This window comes from Thunnus albacares, chromosome 6, assembly GCF_914725855.1.
Source record: "Thunnus albacares chromosome 6, fThuAlb1.1, whole genome shotgun sequence".
Taxonomy (NCBI): Eukaryota; Metazoa; Chordata; class Actinopteri; order Scombriformes; family Scombridae; genus Thunnus; species Thunnus albacares.
This window is the reverse complement of record NC_058111.1, coordinates 29,895,053-29,916,588: the sequence shown is the minus strand read 5'-3', so window position 1 is coordinate 29,916,588 and position 21,536 is coordinate 29,895,053. Positions and strand designations below refer to the sequence as shown.

Here is a 21,536-nt window from a genome sequence, read left to right as displayed (position 1 = left end):
ACTGGAAGAGTAAGAACTCTTCCAGTTCTTAGCCCAGTTTAACAGATCACACAAATCCCCAAATGTAGTTTTGGACAAATTATTATCAAACAAAGAGAGCTAATCTCTGTAGCTGAGTCAGCCGTTCTTGCAGCTGCTTTTTAGTAAAAGCCTCCCAGCAGCATCACCTTGCTTAAAGTCCCGGCAGTGTCTGAGCTCTGTTGGATTTTAGTGTAAAACAGAGAAAGTATCAGTAGAATGTACTTCATTTATTCAGCAACGAAGCAACAGATAAAGAAGTTTTGCCAGAGAACTTATCGTTCCCCCTGAATCACTGCAGAGGATTTACTGTGAAACCACTGCAGGAAATGTTGAGTTTCTTTTCTACATTAGCTGAACTGTGCAAACTATACTACAGATTTTCAATACAGCCCCGACAGCAACTCTTTTGTTTTGTGGAAGCTAAAACCACTCAGGCGTTAAAGACACGTCCCTCTCATTATGAAATCACTGATAAGAAAAATGCTCATTTTCTCCATTTTGCTCAGGCAACATTACCCGAATGTTAATAAGATAATGACCTATTTTATGTTAGACACTAAAACTAAAACAAAAAGAAATGTGAGGAGTCAGACGATATGGTCAACCAAAATTAATTTAATTGATAATTGAAGGCAAATAAAATGATCTGTCTTTTTAAAGCCATATGGGTGCAACACTGTGCTGCAAGACAGAGCATGAGCTAAGAATTCAAATGTACAATGTCAGGTTGTAGCCAGACTTATAATGGATTTTTAAGGTTGTTGCCAATATTGGTGGAGAGTTTTTTTTTTATTGTTATTTGTCCTTTTTTTACATAAAAACATAAACTGAAAGCATTTTTCATAGGGATCCCTTAAATGAATACAGTAAAAACATTTAAAAATGTATGAGTTGCTTTCTTGCCATCTATTGGTTAATTTTACTGAAGGTGATGCAGTAACTGAAATAGATTACATTTAATTATTATGTAACTTGTGGACCATGCAAACAATCAAAAGTGGCATGTTGTTGTTTTTTTTCATGTTTATGAATAAGATCATGATAGCATGATGTTCTTGGCCTATAATAGAACAATCCTTGATATATTCCAGGTCTTTCAGACACCAGTTGTCCCTTCATAACACGTCATTTCCATCCCTACTGAAGTTCCGTGTCTAATGAGATGCAGCATTGTGATTTCCTCCACTTTGCTACTTGTTGACAGCCGTGCTGGTGATTATGTTGCAGGTTTGGCGGCGGCTGTTTTTCTGGGTTGCTGATGTTGTTGTTGGGGCACTGAAGCTGGTGACTCAGCCCTTTACAGGCCTGACACACTGATGAGCCTCTTTCATCTCACAGCAGAGCTAGCTTTAAGGACTAAATGTTAGGATGGGCAGAGGGAGCAGTAGCATTTATCTGAGGAGGATAGGCAGACATACACGGGCTTAATTAAATTACAAGAAAGAACAATGAAACCTGCCTTTCTAGACTCTCTCTCACACACCTCCTACACCATCTGTTTCTCTCTGCTCTCCTCTTTAATTTAAGGCTTTCATTCTCTACTGTTGTTCTCCCGTTTTCGTCTCATTCTTTGAATTGGACTCATCCATTTTCCCTGTTGAGCCCCGTGCTGCTCTGTCTGCTTTGATGCAGCTTTTATATTGCTGTTTTCACAACACTTTATTAGGGGAAAAAAAGGTTTGGAAATATTGAGGTTCCCTTTTGTATTGAATTAGCAAAATAAGTCGATTTTTGCCTTACGGGCATGTGAGGGGAGACAGAGAGGAATGTGAATTTGGTTTGTTGTGTAGAGAGGATAGATTGCTGGGTCTGGTCATGGAAATTGATAACTTGATGATGACTTGGAACTAAATCGATTTCCAAAGAAGCTGAATTGTGGTTTTGAGCACTGGATCAATAATGCTGTGTATACAGTATTCTGTCTATATGATCCAACCAGGGAATTTCTAGTATTGAACTGATTTTTTTACAAATATTGATATGTTGGTATTTCAGTATAACTGAGCCACAACCTCTTATACTGTCCATGTGGGAATAATATTGATGTAAATACAACCAGTGATTAGGATGGTCGTTTTTCTAACTTTTAACGTATGTTTCTATAATGTTTTTATGCATTTCTGGTAACTTGAAGGTGCTTTAGGTTATCTGTCAGTGACCAGTATTGCAATGTCTGTGGTGCATCTTACAGTGACCTGTAAGAGACAAAAGTCAAAGTCACATTTTCACCACCAGAAGAAGTAAGAAACTTGGCTAGTGAAGAATAGAGGTTCACCATGCATCTTTTTATCTTGAAAACAAAATGTGTTTTGACTGTTGTTGCTCACCCTTGGCACCATTGCTGAGCCAATTTCTGGCAGGTCTGGTGAGAAGTGAGCTTTAAAAATGAGAAATCTCAGCAGCTAGTCAAGATGTTGAGTCCTTGGTATTGATCAATCTTTTCTATTATATGCTGTGGGGTAGTAGAAATATAGTTTATAGCACTTTGAACTCATGGTAATATTGAACTATTTCTCATTTTGATGGATGGCGCCCTTGAAACCTCCTTCATCTCCCTCCTACTTCTCTGTTCTTTTGTTCACCCCACTGTCCTGTCCCCCACAAAAAGGTGCTGCGGCCTTGTCAGGAGCGGTCACCCATACGGTTTCCACCGCAGTCATCGTGTTCGAGCTGACCGGCCAGATCTCCCACATCTTGCCGGTGATGATAGCAGTGATCCTGGCCAACGCTGTGGCCCAGTCCCTCCAGCCCTCCCTCTACGACTCCATCATCAGGATCAAGAAGCTGCCCTACCTCCCGGAGCTGGGCTGGGGACACCATGAGTATGTACAGTGGACCATGCCGGCCACTAGCACACACTTACTACACATTACATAGGTTACCAGATATTAGATTGTTGTAGCAGCAAGTACTTTGTCTACACCGGCGGCATAGTGAAAGCAGAATGTCAGCAGCAACTTCCATGCATCATTAGAGTCTACACTTGACATGTTCAGTCTGAGAGACAGCATAAAATGAAGTGAAGTTTTACATGAACGTCAGAAGAAAATAGACTTGAAGCTTAAAGATCCCCTCCAGACATATATTAAGGAATATGAAAATACTCTGCTAATGTATGTCTGATATGGTTTCCCCACAAAAAAGTTCAAATACTTCCTTAAAAATCCTTAAAATGGCATCTCCTCCCTCTTCCTCATCAAAAATTCCAGAATCTATAGATATGCAAATATATTTAATTTCAGAAGTTTAACTGCTGGACCCAAGATGTCTCATACTTCACTGTAAAGTCTATTCTCAGAGTATGAGCACTAGAGGCTTCAAATTTCCACATCACACTTGTGTCAGTTGCATAATAGACCAAGTTTGGCAGCTGTGATTGTCACAAATCATGATTCAAATGGAAGCACATCTGTTCCATCAGGGGGACATAAGACTGTCGACAGAGAAACGCAGTTGAAATGCATCTGGTGTGGTCAGCCTGTAATGGAAAACTAAAAGAATATTTCAATAAATACATTGCATGTTTTGGCTGAACGAAATGTAACTGACAATGGACAAAATTAGATGTTGAGAAACATAGTTGTGTACCATGAAATTATGTGCAATTTATGCCATAAAATTAAATACAAGTGACATAAAAGCAATTGAAACTTACTGAAGAACAACACTAAAACCGCACTAAATACCTGTGGGGCGATAATGTTTATCACACACCAGATTAAAAAAGTGTGGAATCACAGTGACAAACATGGATGGAGGTGCCTGGTTCAGTGGCTCAGCCTTAAATGGCTTTTAATTGCCTTCACCCCCATTAATAATTTATAGCAACCACACAATAGTGAATGGGATCACCAGCTGCCGCGTGTCCTCCGAGCTCAGTGAAACCACACAGAAGCACTTTTCATTTAATTGTTTGGAACCCTTAATTGTTATGGATGTTGGCAAATCACTAGGTGGAGGTAATAGTTTGGATGCATCATTCCCAAATTGGGAGTAATGAGAAAAAATCTGATTTCATCCTCCATCTGTTCATCATTTTCTATGGCCATCCCCTAAAGAGTTTCCTCTCGGTGTCACTACTTGAGTCCTTCACTTTCTGCATCAGCCCCTCAGTTGACCCACAGTCTCCATCTCCTCATTATCTATTCCTCTCTCAATCTATTCCTCCTGCTTTCTTCTCCTCTCTCTCTCCTTATTATCTACCGCAGCCTTATGACCTCTTCATCCCATCGTCACTCTCCTGTCCTCTGTGTGTGTGTGTGTGTGTGTGTGTGTGTGGAGTGACAGAAAGAAAGAAGCTGTGTGTAATGTGAGCCGTCGTGTTCTCAATGAGCTGTTGCACAGTTTGTTATTTCCTGTGTGCTGATTATGTAATGTAGCAACACAGTGGATATATGTGCATGCACATACAGACAAAGTATCAGCCACACAAGTTCCCAAGGCCTTACAGAATTATTAGCAGTATGAGGATGATGCATTTAATTGCCTTAAAGGAAAATTCTACTTTATTACAACATGGATCTTGTTTCCATGGGTTTTAGACATTGATTCCATTGGTTATGACCATATCGTACTCTACATGTTAATTGGTGAAATCTAGGAATATGGCAACATCACTAAAAAGAAGTCAAATGAGACAAGAAACATGAGTAGCCACATAAACACACAGGTTAATCAAACTTTCAAAAAATAAAAACAAAGGGTAATAGTAAAATTATGTCCCAGACTGTCATAAATGTTCATCTCAGTTTGCAGACAGACTTTGTGGTTCAACTTTGACCTGCTGCTGCAGTGTCTGAAATAAGTTCATTAAAACCCCCGCTGAAAACCTCAAAATTGAATTTTACGTTAGCATTAAATCTTGTTGCCATGTCCTACGTGTGTAAATAATTAATGAAGATACCAGTGCTCTGTGTAACAAGATGGTCTGAGCAGGTGGAAACCTAAGTGAACAGAAGCCATTGAAAACCTCTCTCCTCAGCAATCTGCATGTACTGTATCACTTAGTTTTTATTTATTTTCATCAATTATTTATTCCCCCTGCACTACCCCGGAGCAGCAAGCTTTTGCCTCTGATTACGGGTCTGGTCACAGCTTTTTGCATGTTAAAAGTTCAGGAATTGATTTAGAGATAAATGCAGAGATAAATGTAGTTTGTTTGTTTTACAATCACAGCAATTGTACCAAACTATGAAAATAAGATCCAAATTGCAATAAACCAGAATTATTCTTTAGCTGTCTGTTTTGTAACTTGTAATTCTATCTCTGGGGGTGTGTTAAACTTCATGAAATATTTATAATTGAAGCTTCAACAAATTCAAGTGAATTGAATTAGAAACTGTCAGGAAAACATGAGAACTCCTCAGTGTGTTGGTGTGTGTGTGTGTGTGTGTGTGTACGGTCAGTAAAACATAAGACAATCATCAATCATCTACACACAGTCAAATACTGTAATATATATTCAAGGATAAACACAAAGTTTCAAAATGTTAAAAGTTGCCCGGGCATAGATGATTGAGAAACTGTCATAAATCCTGTGTGTGTGTGTGTGTACACATCGATCATCAAAAAATATTGAATTATCTCTACATAATGATTTAAAAAAATGTTGTTGCCGAGGCAAAAGTTGCCGAGGCATAAAGATGATTGAGAAACTGTCAGGAATACCCTCTGTGTGTGTGTGTGTGTGTGTGTGTGTGTGTGTGTGTGTGTGTGTGTGTGTGTGTAAACAGTCACACGTCCACACAAAAATGTAATCTCCTTGAATCATCTATTTTTAATGACACACACTCTACAAACTTCAGTTGCTGCGCAGAAAGCTCCTTCTTCACTCCATTCTTCATTCACTTTTATGCCTCTCTGTGCCTCTCACCTCGCTCTTTCACACTACTCTCCATCACCAAGCCTGTGTGTATATGTGTGTGTGTGTGTGAGTGAATGAATGTGTGTGTGTGTGTGTGTGTGTGTGTGTGTGTGTGTGTGTTATATTACTGCAGCATATGAGAGCGGAGGAGGCAGCTGAAGGGGGGGGGGTGAGACACTGTAGGTAGCGTGGCCCCCTCCAAGCTGAATGTGTTTTTCACTCAAACTGGAAATTATCCATCTCACACCCACGCAACCGTCCACCCACACACACACACACACACACACACACACACACACACACACATACTCACACACACAGGAACACTTGTGTAATGCCTGCCGTGCGACACGCACATATGATTGCATGTACATTTGCTCACACACACCCACATGGACATGGAGAGAATTGGATTTCTTATCTTTTATTTCTGTGTATCTTTTGCAGATTTGGACACAAACATACACACACACACACACACACACACACACACACACACACACACACACACACACACACACACACAAACACACACACGGATCACATATATATTTCCACACACTTCCACTACAGACATGCTGTTACCCTCTGCCTCTCTGTAATCATACCCAGCAGCACATATGAAACCTTTTCCTCCTCCTCTCCCCCACTAGCGTCTTTTATTCCAACCTGACTCTCGTCCTCTCTCTTGACAGCTCCATCTTCAGCGTTGGAGTGGCACAAATGTGGGAACAATTACATAACATCACCTTCTGTATGTGTGTGTGTGTGTGTGTGTGTGTGTGTGTGTGTGTGTGTAGCACAGCTGTTTGTTTCTCTATCTGTCACTTTTTGTTTCTTAGCATTTCATAATGGCCAATTATAGTTTGTTGAATTGTACACAGTCCACTGTTGTCCCTGCTCCTCTGACAGCCACAGCAGATGATCATATTTTCTCTGGATCATTACAAGCATCGTTTTATTGGCTTCTACACCTTCTCCCATACACCCATCTACACCCTCCTTAACACACACACACACACACACACATACAAACCCGTATTTACTCCACTCTGGACAATATGGATGATCTATAAGCGGGGATTTATAACCCTTATAAATCTGTTTATCTTGGCTGAAATCTATAAGTCAAGGCTTAAAGCAAGATAGCTCCAACTGATCAGATGTATTGCCCAGCCTTGTGGGGAGAAAGGTTCAATTAAAAGAAAACCAATCAGATTTCATCAACTGCCTTTGATATCCCGAGGGAAATTAGTCTTGGCAGCGGTTGAGTCCAGTTCAGAGGCATGCATTACGTTATTCTCTCAGATCCACTAGCAAATTGAAAGAGGCTGCCAATGCACCAGAAAGAGGAAGCGTTTTTTTTATTTTTTTTATTATGTTTTTATATTTTCTACCACAGACTGATAGAAAGCATTAGTGACTCAACATTTATCCAGTTCAGGAAATCTGTTTGATTTGCTGTTGATAACAGTAGGTGTCTAGTAGTTCTGTTGTGAGGAAGTGATGTGATTTCTGTTTGTTTAGAACAGAAACACAGAAAATAGGGGAGTTTGGATTAACAATGACAGTCACAATGGCTAAAAATAGAAAGAGCATCACCTACAATGTTCCAGGTTGTTGATTATAAATCATTTGCCCTACACTGTTTGATTGACAGGTAATCTCTGAGACATGCAGTACAGCAACATTGAGCACATGACATTTAAGATGAAGACAAATTCAAAGTGGACTTTCTCTGATATTCCTCACCTTCTCTTTCCAGAAACTGTGTCCCTGTCAGGCCAGATAGTACACAAACCCTGATGCAAACACTTTCCTTAGGGAGTATTTCTTCTGTCGAAAGTAGTTCCGATGAAAAATTCCAGCTGGTGGCATTAATGCAATTGTTCAATGCTGGGAGCACCACAAACCAAATTCCAATCAGCTCCATTGAATTGTGGTGGAGGCAGGAATCTCATAAACCAATATCTCAAAACCTGGACAGAAAATATCGGCATGGCTAGACACCAAGCTTACTGTTCCGAAGAAATATGTTCATATCGGACAGTTCTGCATCTCAGGACTTATGTAAAGTGCCCACATTCAGCACCACTGCAGGTAGTATTGTCTCCATTATGATGTACGTAGTGAAGTGGAAAGTAAGAGTGTGGAGGTCTCGGTGGTGTACAAGTAAGAGTCTGACTTTGATGCAGGAGTCTTTGTCTAGTCATAAACCTGCAACTGTAACCACAATCGTTCCCTGACCTTAACCAAGTAACGTAGTTAACTAACCATTGTATTGCTATGCAAATATGTGGAAACACTGGAACTGAGCCTTTAATGACATCAGCACGACAGAAGGACCTGCAGAGAACATTTTTATGAGACCTGTTCTGTTGGTGCCATTTCCTGGAGCTGTCTTCAAGCTTTTGCTTTATTGGGATCTTAGACTAACTTTGTGAGCTGTTGTATTGAAGTCAAGATGGTCATCAAATTGACTTTGTAGTCCAAGAGAGGTCAGTGTATTGAGCTGTCACTGCAACAAGGAGCGCAGGGTTGGCCGGTGCCTGTGTCCTGGCATAGCTACGGGGCTTGGCAGCGGAAACGTCGAGTGACTGCTGTCGTGTTTGCAAGTTTTGGCAAGCTCAGGCAGGAAGAGAAAGCTAAGTGTTTATGACTGGTGTACCGGGGCGTACGATTCTGCTGAGGCAAGATCTGCTCACGCAATGTCACCCATTTTCTCCTACTGTACACATGGCCTTGCCGTCAGCGCTGCTAACATCCGGCTGACGTGTCGACAATGTAACGTGTTATTGGATTGACTGGTCAGCTAAAGGAAGGATGTACGGTCAGAGAGCAGTTATAGATCCATGCATAGGAATATTTTTTTGAAAACTGCACTGACCAAGCGGGAGATATATAGTTCAGTTGTTTTGGTGAGATGACATCAGAAATGGTGTCATCAAAGGTTTTAAGTCAGTGTACAATTTCAAAAGTCAGCATATATTTATTCAAACTCAGATGATATTTGATTTTCCACTTGTTCCATCTTTTTTTCACCCCAGATATATCCCTTATCCCACTTGATAAATTCCATGTCTCATTTCTTTATCTCCTCTCCCCTTTTCTTGTATCAGGAAGTATAATATTCGTGTGGAGGACATCATGGTGAGGGACGTGCGGTACATCACACTCAATTGCTGCTACAGAGATCTGCATAACGTCCTGCTGACAGGCCACCTCAAGACTCTGGCTCTAGTGGAATCAGCCGGTGAGACGCAGACACACACAGACGGAGAGGGAAGTTCACATTTGTCATTTCATTTCACACTCACACAGATAGACGTGCACTTTACAAACACGCACATCTCATATCCTGCTCATTTGTTCTTCTTTTTTAATACACTTGTTTATTTCATAGAAGATATCCTCTGATATCCCGCAAAACCTCCTTATCTCTGTCTGTAAAAAGAATTGAGACAGTTTTCCACATCATATTGCTTTTCATTGCAATATATCATATATCATATCAGACACATATGTACATATATTTTCAGCGTACATGACTACTGCATATACACTAACCTGTCCATACAGGAAACAACCTATCACTTTATCTCTCTATCTATACAAATGTGAAAAGTCATAAGCATGCACTGCAGGTCTGACATCCCAACCCATGAGTGCCAACACATAAGCACAGACAGCATTCACATGCAGTCAATACATGCATGTTTGTGTATCCAGATTTATATCATTTTATCTTCAAATGGTTTCTGAACAGAGTTAATCAGGTGTGCACAAATGATAAAGTGAGAATGGTGGGTGGTCAGTTCTGTAGATTATTTAACTTGTCTCAGGACTGAAGAAATGATTGTTGTGTGTAGAGAAATGAATTATCACCAAACCTAGTTGCTGTGCCACCTGCTTACAGGCCACAATAAATACTGTATGCCATCAGTTGTCAACATCAAAGAAAGAATGTGGGTCCACTTGAACCCCAGTGGGTGGTGGGAGTTGAAGTTAAGGGTTAACATATAAATGCAGACGGAAACTAATCAAAATACTTAAGGGTTGAGGGTTATTATTCATTGTCAATCACAGTTCCAAGAGTTCTTCACTGCCCTGCAGCTTGCAAACTTTCCTGAGTTTTTCTTTCCTTCTTCCCTCCTCTTAGCATATGTCTCTGACAGGTTCATATTAGATAAGACCCACATTACTGGCATTCAGCAACCAAACAGGCAGTTTTTATTCATAGAGGAACATACTCAAGGATTCGCAAGCTATTGGTGTCTGTGTACTAGAGCTAGACCTATAAATCAGCCAGACCAATATATCAGCCGATATTAGCTTACTGCAGAATTATTGGTATCTGTGTTTACGTCTGCCGCTACGTAGCAGGAAATAAAAAGAGAAAGATATTTTGAGGTAGTTTAGAAACACTATGATATAGTTTGTCCACCACAAAGCACTGACAGGTTCATTTTTCACATGTAAAATATGCCTCATGGTAGCACATCCCAACACCTTATCAGTTGTGGAGGCTAAAAATCAAAAACTGTCTCAAGAACAAAGAACGCCCACTCGCTGAGTAAATGCAGTAAATGCTCTATTCAGGGTGCGGGCGTTCTTTGTTCTTGCAACTTTAAAATCTCCCACTCATATGCTCATATATGTATATATGTATTATGTGTTCATATTAATAAAAGTGACAGACACAGTATATTGTTATTGGAAGGTCCCAATATCAATATCTGCCTCAAAAATTCATTATTGGCCAGGCCATACTGTACACCATAGTTTTTATCTGTGATAACTGTGCAAAAGAATATATAACAGTAGAAATCAGCAAGTCATACCTCCACAGTCAGATATCATTTACATCACATTATTCCTCAGATAAAATCTCACCAGGTTGACCCCTATCATACTTTGCTTGATTGAATCAAAGTAGTATTAATCAACTGGAGAAAACAGACTTTTCTGCCAGTGTAACCGTAAGTGTTACCAACCACTGAATCATCAGATATTTAAAGAGTGTTACATCATTCAAAACAGCTTCTGCCTAAATTGGCACAAGACACTGTAGCTACAATGCATTATAATAAAGTAATAAATCGTATAATGTCCTAAGCACACAAGAAGAAGCTTTTTACAGTGGTGTAGTCCATGTGAACACAGTGTGTTGTGCTAATCACTGTGTCTGATGTGATATTGATGTATGTGTGTGATGTTGCTGATGCTGTTGAACTGAGCGTCCCTTCCAGTCTGTACCAAAAACAAATTCCAGCGACCTTGGTGGCACGCTCATTAAAGTGATTGATTGATTGACAAACTTGCTTGAGCACAGATTGCTGATGGCACCGCCTCACTGAAGTGCAAATTTGGTATTCCAACACTGTTTCAATTATGCAATCATGCAGGAACAATTAGCTGCGGCATTTAACCAAATACATAATCAGCACATACTGTCACAAAGGCAATTACTTAAAGCAAGCAAGCTGCCATCCTCACACACACACACACACACACACACACACACACACTCACACACTGACACACACACACACACACACACACACACACACACACAAAGGACAGGAGAGTGACGATGAGTTAACACACATTCGCTGCATTCTGGGATGTCATTATGTAACTGCTGAGCTCTCTGCAGTGCTGCAACATGTGTTTGGGATCTCCTGCAGTCTGCTCACTCTCCCCTCCTCAAACATCTTTTACTGCCTCGTCTCCTCCTCCTGGTTCATCTCTTCTTCCTGCTTCCCTCCTTCTCTTCTCCACTTCCCCTTTTTCTCTCCTCCTAACTATGCTTTTCCTTTTTTTTCCTCTCCTGTCTCTCTCTTCTACTCACCCTCTCCTCCTCACTCACACTGTTTGTTTTCCTTCTCTGGGCATACACACCTTTCTCCTCATCTTCCTCCTGTTATTTACCACCTCCTCACTTCCAATCTCCTCCTCTTTTTTTCTTCCTTCTCCTCCACAAAATATCTCTCCACTCCTTCCATTCTCTTACACTTTTTTTCTTCCTTTCCTCATCTTTCTCTCCCTCTCTCTCTTTGCCCTCTCTTCCAGAGTCTATGATCCTGTTGGGCTCCATCGAGCGTGCCCAGCTCCAGTCATTGCTCTCGCAGCAGCTCGGGCGCCCTCGGCGGTTAGAGTACATCAGGGAGCGAGCCGCTGCGGAGAAGAAGCGTCTTTCTGTCGTGTCAAACACTGGCAGCGAGGACGGCAGCCAGCGGACCAGTCAGGAAGTCCGCTTCCAGGTCAGAGGTTACTAGAAACATTAGAAACATGTTTAAATGTTGCTTATAGTGTATTTAAAGATTAACATTCTGGAGCTGACGTATCCACAAGGTTGTTGCCCCAGACACATTTGAAATGAATGAAAGACCTCTATCATGAATGATTCCAGACATTTAAAGCTTTTCACGTTTTCCGAATTTTACTTGCAAGGCCACAAGAAATACCATCAAAATCTAAGCTTTTGTTGAAAAAGCAAAAGTATGAGCTGTTAGGTCACTATGACAAAGAACAGGAGCACCACCTGCACCACTGATCGGCAAGTGAGACAGAGTAAAAAAAAAAAAAAAATGTTTTGTTTACTTTAGAAAGATTTAGCATTCTCCAGATGCTCAGTCTTTTTAAAGTAAACCAAAAAAAAATCTCATTTTTTAAGGGATACATATTTTTTAAAGCAAGGAGATAAAATGAAGCCCTGCAGGATTTTTGACATCCTTCCTTTATCAAATCTCTACGGGAGGAACAAATCCAATATTGGTTTGCCTGAACTTTGAAGTTTTGACAGTGGACAGAAGAGAAAAATGAGGCTTGAAATACAGACATTACAGGTTCTGTTTCAGGGTCAGTTACGTGTTGCGCTAAAACCGAAGCTCGTGGAGGCATAGTAACATTTACTGGACAGATACTTCTGTTTGGATGGTGAAGATGTGAAATATGTTCAGAAACTGTGTATGTGTGAGACAGATGGATAGCTAAGAGCATAATTAACATGTTATTAAGCCATCAATAACGGCTATAAGGAGATTGCATGAGTTTTGCGTGCGTGCGTATGTGTATGTGTGCAAGAGAGAGACAGAAGGGATACTGGCAGCCAGTGTTTAAGGTAGATGTCTAAATTGGTTTTAGGTCTTGCACTGTACTGCTCAAAATGTCGATTCTTCCCTTTTTTCCTGTCTTCATTTCTCTTTCATCAGTTTGCAGTGAGTGGCTGAGTAGAACACCCTCAGGCATAGATGTGGGAGTGGGAGGAAAGAGTGTATGTGTGTGGTGTGCGAGAAGCTCTTTACCCTGTTTTTTCTTTTTTTTTCCCCTTTTTCTTCCACTTTTCCCATTCCATCCTGTGCTGCTTTTATCAGTGCCTTTCAACTGATAGAATATTGTTACAGTATGATATGTGTTTCACAAGGTTTGACTCAGGGTTTTTAAAGGTTAACAGACACTATTCCCCTTCCTTAAAACAAGAATAATGAATGTTCTTAAATGTAGGGTCTCCCACTACTGTTACTCACTGGAAGCAGATATTATATTTAACATTTTAGTCTTTAATTTAGGAATTACTCCACAAAGGGGGCGGGGGGGCTGAAATATATCTGCACAGGAAAAGAATTAAAGAAACTCCAGCTAGCTGATGTCCAATATTTAATTAAGAGACTGTATCAGCCCAGTTTATCAGGAATGTTAATGATTTTACAAATGGGTCACATCACAGAGTCGTAACTGAATATATTTTCCAACTTGTTTCACACAGCATCTGATCTGTGAAACATTTTATGTTCAGCCACTTCAGAAAGACATTAATGCAACCGAACCAAAGTATTTTTTAGGTCATGGAAAAGCCAGCATAGAAAGTCACTGAAGTCATTTAATGTTATATCAGCCCTTCTTTAAGCTCTCAGCTCCCACTGGGTTCTTTTTCTCTTTCCCTGTGCTTTCTCTTTTAGGTTGGACTTGTTCCCCCTTTTGATTTCTCTCCATCTCATCACTCCCTACAAGTACATCCATTTGTCTAATGAGTCTGCAGGACGAGAGAGAGGAGTCGATCTCTTAAGCAGGATTGGGTTTTGGGAGCTTTGAGTGCCGTTTCTTATCTATATATGTGTGTGTGTGTGTGTGTGTGTGTAGATCTCTACTGAGGAGTCATCCTTCAGTCCTACTCGTCCAACTCCTCAGAAGCCCCTTAAACCCGCTCTGAAGAGACCCTCTGTGGTGGAGCGACCTACTGAGATCCCCACCAGTAAGACACACACTCACCTACACACACACACACACATCAGAGAGTTTCCAAACACTAGACAGATGAGGCAATCCAAAAGAAAAAGGAGATTGAATAGATCCGGAAAGAGTGTTGTTAATGGCTTCTGTCTCTAAACTCTTGTAACAGTATTAACAACTCGTAGTCTCTCTCTGATGATGAAAAAACTATTTAAGCACTCGCTGACTACACTATCTGTTTGCCAAACTCTACTTTTTCTCATCACAGTGCATGCCTTTCAAACCCTCCAATTTAAATTTGCTTTTGAATACAACAACATGAAAACCATAATGTTAATAATCATAAAAACCATAATGCATAATTAAGAACAATATTACCAAATAAACTTGTAAAAGGTTTGCTATTTAAATTTAATTCAGCATGTGAAAAAAGACTTAAATAGTTTGCACATTATTACATAGATTACTGTATTCAAAGAGGTAATTATAAAGGAAATGTATGAAATTTGTATGTGATGAGATACAGTTTAATAGAAGAACCATACAAGAAAAGACATCAAATAAAAATCAGTGAAGTAAATATTGAATTTATTTTTTTCTAACAATCTGTATTTAGTTTCTGGTCGCTCACAGAGCCCAATAATCTGCCTCTCAGTATTGTCTATACTTTGAGTTTTCGTCATATAGGTTGAGTGGTTGATGTACTTTTCTTTGTCTGTGACTGTTGCTGTGCTCAGGCCGTGTACTGTTAAAACCATTTCACCTGTACACTACAACATCTTAACAAACTGTAACCTGATGCTTCCCATAAACTGAAGCCTGTGAAGCTTTAGTACAAGAGGTTCTTCTGTGTGTGTTTGCACTGTATTTAATTAATTAAATTAGTTCAGTAATGGATTTGTATATTTTTAGCCAGTTGGTCTAGGTGGGTCTGTAAATTTTTTCATGGCATAGAAAATCCTCCTTCTAGTGCTTTTGATATCCTTCACATCCATATTGAAGTTGCATATAGATTGTCCTAATTATGTATATATTTTTTTCTAGTAAAATCAATACCTTGGTCCTATCCAGATTCCCAGTCAAGGCTCAAGTTTGACAGAATTTTTGCAAAGGATGCAGCTATTGTAATGCTTCTTTAAACGCAAGATTAGGTGCTCTGCAAACAGAAGGAATTTAATTTAACAGTTGAAGAACAAGGAAATCTGATTGTTCCAGTGGTTTTGATTCTCTGTCTCTGTTTCAGGCCCACACGATAATTCAGGCATTGCTTTGAAGAACCTGTTCTGCGCCAGTCCAGACACAGAAGGCATGGAGGTGAGAGAGCCATGTCCTCGAATACACCCCAAAACGCCCCCTCACACACACACACACACACACACACACACACACACACACATACACACACAAACACACACACACACTGGCTCACATCCTGTCCCTCACACATTCTGTACACGCACACAGTCCTATGCTATCTCTCACATACAGTCCTTCACACTCCGCAGTACAGTACCTCCCACACAAACACACACACACACAGCATCTCAGTCGACCTCAGTATAGAACCTTTTTTACTTTGTCTCAGGCTTGCATCCTGCAAGGCTTTAAAGAAATATTTCTCCACTCTTGCACCACCCTACAAATGACTTGTTTCATAGAAATATATTCAGTGTATTTTTTCTCCCAGCTTTGCAGTGAAGTTTGGTCACGTAGAGTGGCATTGCCAGAAAGTTTTTTTGGCAAAGTCAATCTGACGTTGAGGTTGTTGTTGTTAATGTTGTGTGCTTGTCTCTGGTCGCCGTAAGAAAAACAACAACATGGAGAGCCCCACGTCTCCTGAGCACAGGAGGCCGTCCAAACGAGTCCGGATATCCGTCGTGGTAAGAGCCACCGATCAGGGCTACCCAAATGCCTGGAATCCGCCCGGCAACAGGTTCATCAGCCAATCAACCAATTGTCTTCCCGCCATTCCATTCCAGGGCTAATCCCTAATGCCGATGGACTTAGATCTGGGCAAGGCTGAGCCAAAGCCCGTCTGTGCCATCGTGCCTAAAAGTGTTGAACACCCTCTTCCTTGTCCAACCTGTAACCCTGTCTACTGACCTGTCACTGTCTGTAGTTGCTTAAATGATTGGCTAGGCCTAGGATCCATGCAGCTTAACCTGTTTTCATTGGTCCAGTGGTAAGTAGAGGTTATGGAGAACACTTGACCACTGAAATACCACTCCTGCTAAATGGCAACTTGTAGAATTAGAACATTTCAGACTCGTCAATTTTTTCTACAAACAAAAACTTGACAGTTTGAAAGATCCGATAATCAGTGGATTTAAACATCTCAAACATCTCAAACATTTCATTTGAAATATTTGTATTTAAAGCTTTAAAAGCACAGTTATACTTAAAATGTTGAATGTAGTTTATATTTGAGTTTAATTTTTTGCCAATAAAAAGTGAGTGTACTGACAGATCCCTTATATTATATGGAGCTTATTAGTAAAGGCAAATAAAAAGGATAAAACCACAACTCCTGCTAAAGTATAACAATCAGCTGTTGGGACCCAAAGTTTCAAATGTAATAAATACAGTATATAAGACATTATGAAAAAAATCATAGAGATGAATGCAAACTAAATATGCAATGTAACCATTTAATTGCTAATTTTTACTTATTTTAATCTTAATTGATTAAGATTGAGAGTTATTTCATCTCTCTCAATTTCAAGTTTTGAGTTTTTCAATAGAAAAAAAGTTTATTGTGGGACATTTTTATTTAATTCAATTCAATTATTTTATTTAAAACTCAGTCCAGCCTTTTTAAAAAATGGGCATTGTGAAATAAAAACAATGAATTACTGTTATATGTTATTGTGGAAATGAACAGGATGAAATCCTCAGCAGAGTTTAATTTTTTTTTAATTATTTCACAGTGTCATGGTTACATTATATATTTTGTCTGTATTTATTCCTATGATCATTTATTTCATAATATTGTATTTAATTCTTAAATTCTTAATGCTTTGGGTTAAATCAAAAATTGGACCCTAAACCCTTTTGTTTCGATATCCTTTTTATTCTACAGCCTTTTTTAGGATATTTTTAACTTTAGTTAGCTGTAGTTTTTAACAGCTTTTTGCACATTTTAGGTATTTCTTGAGTTTCAGAGAGCTTCAGAAAATGAAATGAAATTTAGCTTTTCTCAGACCTGTTGCAAAACTCTAGAAAGCAGTTTTCACCTGGTGACATTATGGTCCAACCACTGTCATCTTATAATCAAGTTGTGTTCAAGATGTGGTCAAGTGGTCTACAAGGATGAGGCTGTTAAACCGAGCATGCAGTGTTCTCCATCATCAGCTGTGTCATCCGAGGCGTCCAATCAGTGACCGCCTCCCAGAGCGGGCATCACTCCGCTCCTGGAATGACCCAAAGTCCCATCGCTTTTGTTGTAATTGATAAAAGTGGCCCCGGTATACCGTGAGTTAAACATACAGGGGGAGGGAGGGTGCGGGCGAGCTCCTCTGTGCATGCAGCGTTAAATATCAGGATAGGAGCATCATATCTCTTCATTAGGAACAGGCAGGTATTTGAACGACAGCGTTTCAACAACAGCTCAGATGAAATGATGATGCATGAGAAGTCCTGTGAGGTATTGGAAAATATCCCCGCTAAACTGGGATGTAGCCTGCTGTCCAATTACCAGCGACCGCATACGCTCCAGCAGCGATGCATGTCAATCAATGAAACAAGCATCTGATTATGAATTGAGAAAAATGATTCCACGAAACAAAATCATCCAGCGCTGCATGACAAATGATCAGACAACATCAATTTCGAGGAATCAAACATCTTTAAGCATCACATGATCATGCATTTAGACAAAATACGTTCACACATTTGATGTTTGTCTGTCAGTTTTGATGATTCATTAATAATCTGTCCGAATCCAAAACTTCAATTATGCAAATCTAATATCATAAGATTGTTTGTCTCTCACCACATATAATGTCATTCCATTCACTAGGAACCACCAGCCAACTTAAAGAGTTTACTTGGGGTGAGCATGTCATCCACATTTCTTTTAAACATTTTGAATATCAATACAATAATTACTGTTTGACATTTCCAAAGTTTTTGCTCTATCTTCCAAGAGCTTATAAATCTAAATGACCCACTAAGACCAATGTATGTAATGTAAGTTTTACATTATGGTTTTCTTTTTAGTGCAGTCATCTTATTAGATTTCAGTTTGAAGAATTTGTTACTGTATAAAGAATTCCATTAAGATAGAAAGGCGAATTTAACTTGATTACTAACTCACACAGTGGATCCTTATGGTTTATTCTTTTTGGCAATCTCACAGCTGTTGTTGCCACATGTTTCTACTGATTCAGTGCCACTGAACCATACAGAAAGTACAGAAACAGAAGTATAAGTTGTCCTGTTGTATCTAGAATGGCATAAAGGTGTCATTTGCCAATGACATGAAGGGGGAGGAGTTAAGGTAGTTTTGCCTTTATGTGATTGTAGTACAGTATAGAGAGACAGGAACCACAGTATTGTGATGGTTGAAACTCTGAAGTTATTTCTGTTATTTATTTCTTTTTTCCTTCGGTCTCGGCTCTTTCTCTTCTTGTCTCTGTAGTCCTGCAGCCTCTGGATAACCTCTTTTTAAAAAAAAAAAACACGTTCAGCTGGCACAGACTCATCTTTGCATCAGTTTGCACTGCCTAGAGCAAACTTTTTGTCTATTCAAGCCCATTTGTTTTTTCATTGACTTTGCAGTTGTACCACATCTAACATTCACTTTAAAAGGTAGCAAATCAGGAGTCTTTGTTTGGACTGCTTTGATTGATAGTTCAGAGATTAGATTGTTAGATAGTTCTTTGATTTCAATAGCAGACAGTCAAAAATGTTATATTGGTTTGCTGAGAAACAAAATTTTACAATAAAAGACAAAAGATTCTCAAGTATTTGAACTATTGTTATCTCAAAAAACAATTCCTATCAAAGCAAAGTTGCCAGGTCTGCATGCACAAACCTTCATGGAAATGTTTATTTGTCCCCACATCATTTGAATATAAATAAAATGCAAGAACACACCATTTCTCCTTATGACTCTCAGTGAGTATTGTGTCTGTGTAACTCTATTAACACTATTAATGATTTATACTTGAGGCACTTAAGGGGCTCCATTAGTTTCACATGTCAGTGACAATTATTGAAGTCTGTACACATTTTCAATCATTCACAAGCACAGAGTAGCGTCAGGTCATTCTTCATCTATCGCTCCAAGGCCTGTGTGTAAACCCGTAGTACACAGTTGATAAATGATACTGCGAAATCTTAATCTTGTTGATAAGTAAAGGCTGTGTTCTCAAATTATACACTTTTCCCATAAAATTCCTCCAATGTATTTCAAAGGGCTTTCAGGCCCTGCACCAAATCCAGTGTGATTTTTGTAATATCCGGCTGTGCTGTTTTCTGAAATGACCAGTTTCAGTTATGAAATACCACAAAAAATGGTCCCAAAATCCAGCACATTGGTGCCTTAACACAGTCCATGCTGCCCAATTACACAACAGATGTAAGACTTGCCTGGAGGAACTCTACAAAAATACAAAATTAGTAACAAAGGAGGCACACTGGGACTGTTTTCTTCATTTGGTGGCGTAAAATGTTGAACCCTCAGGCATGAATTTCACACTATGACACCACAGTGCTCATGTTGAGTTGTGTGGCAGTAAAAGACAGCGGAGACTATATTACACCAGAGGAACTTTAGTCTGATATGAATGACGAAATACATTTCTTCAACTGTAGTAATGAAAAAGATTAATCCAAACATAGTGTACTAGCTTCTCACATTTGCAGCAGACGTACAGTTCATTACGTCGTCTGTGTTTTTGAGGCAATGTCTGGGAAAGAACAGCTCGTTTGCACTGAGTTAGAAGTTTAAAATCACATTGATTGTCCTGATGGTGTGCTACATTAAAGGTCAGCATTTAAAAAACTTTGTTATTGATATACAACAGTATGTCTGCATCATTCTTTAGAAATGGCCTTTAATTTAATGGGAAACTCCGTTATTTATCAATGTGGACCCTATTTTACTGTCATTTTGTGTCTAAGTGAGTAATGGGGACAAAATTTTTTGAAATCAGTCCAGTATTGAGCAAGAGCACTTCAGCCGGCAGCCGCTAAACAGACTGCAGTATAATCTGGTGGGGCGATAGCGTCCTGTCAGTGTACATCCACTGAAAGTGCTTGTTTTTTGTGTGTAACAACATTATGGGAAAATAAAACGAGAAATAAAACTTTCTTCTTTACCTTTCGCTTGTTCTGGTCTGTTTGTGGTTGTGTCTAACCACATCTCGCTCAAGGAGAAGTCTCGCTCTGAAATCTTGCGAAAGTTGAGTTGTTGTGGAAATCGGCTAAATATTCAGCCATGACTTTGAAAATCTTTTAGATAAAACTAAGCTACACTTTCTGTACTCCAACACAACAAACTCCTCCCGGCACTCCTCTCTCCAACTCATCTGTCATGGCTGAATATTTGGTGAATTTCGACATTTCGACTGATTTCGCACTCTCGCTCAATACTGAACCAATTTCAAAAATTGTTGCCCCCATCAGTCACTTAGACACAAAAAGATGAGAAAATAGGGTCTAGGTTGAAAAATACCAGTTTATATAAGTTTCCCTCTAAGCTTGTTAGTTAATAGGTACAGTGTAGTGAGGGTTCAGGGACAGTGAAGAGTTTCTTGGCACCTCCAGCAAAACAAAGACTTATTCACTCAGTATTACACGGGGACCTCATGTGATTTGTAACAATTGCAGAGGTTGTTTGATCTTTTAATCTGGTGCAAATTCACCATTTGATAATCTGTTAAGTGAACATTGCACCACCAACATATTTCACCAAACACAGTGATCATCTGGTAGTATCTCTCTGAATTGGAGTAATATCGCAGTAATTTATGTTCATATTTTCTTTTTATCTTGGATTTCTTGCAGCTTTTTTCTTCTTTTGAGTCAGAAATTTTTACATTTTTAATGTAAGCTTTGTACAAACTCAGCATAGAGACCCACTCAGAGAGGAAATAAAATAAAAAACAAATAAATACAATCTTGAATAGATAATGAGAAGTAATGATGTACATGGCATTTTGTAAGGAACATTCTGTCTTTCAACAAATTTCTCTGAAAAAGATCTAAAAACTAAGATTAACTCACTTCTAATATTTGAATAAGAATATCTAAATTCTGAATATCTGAATTTTTATATTTGTGTTTGAAGAGCTAAAAGGAAGTTCCCAATTTAATTGAATTTAAAAGTTTAAGATTACATATGGTCTGTTACCATGTGTCTGCAGTGTATATTTTAATTGGGTTTTTTAATGACATGAAAACAAGTTTGCATGCT

General features: G+C 39.2%; 1 protein-coding gene across 4 annotated transcripts in view; it reads left to right on the top strand.

The window, feature by feature from the left end:
* Positions 1-21,536, top strand: part of LOC122983737 (chloride channel protein 2-like) — a 162,579-nt gene that overhangs the window by 118,478 nt on the left and 22,565 nt on the right. For 2 of the 4 annotated variants that reach the window (XM_044353788.1, XM_044353787.1), the window contains 7 exons: positions 2,630-2,843; positions 9,004-9,137; positions 11,957-12,147; positions 14,027-14,138; positions 15,360-15,430; positions 15,922-15,996; positions 18,135-18,167. In XM_044353788.1, coding sequence (XP_044209723.1) covers positions 2,630-2,843; positions 9,004-9,137; positions 11,957-12,147; positions 14,027-14,138; positions 15,360-15,430; positions 15,922-15,996; positions 18,135-18,167 — 830 coding nt within the window. The remainder of the gene's footprint in view (positions 1-2,629; positions 2,844-9,003; positions 9,138-11,956; positions 12,148-14,026; positions 14,139-15,359; positions 15,431-15,921; positions 15,997-18,134; positions 18,168-21,536) is intronic. The other 2 variants (XM_044353789.1, XM_044353791.1) reach the window with 2 other exon arrangements.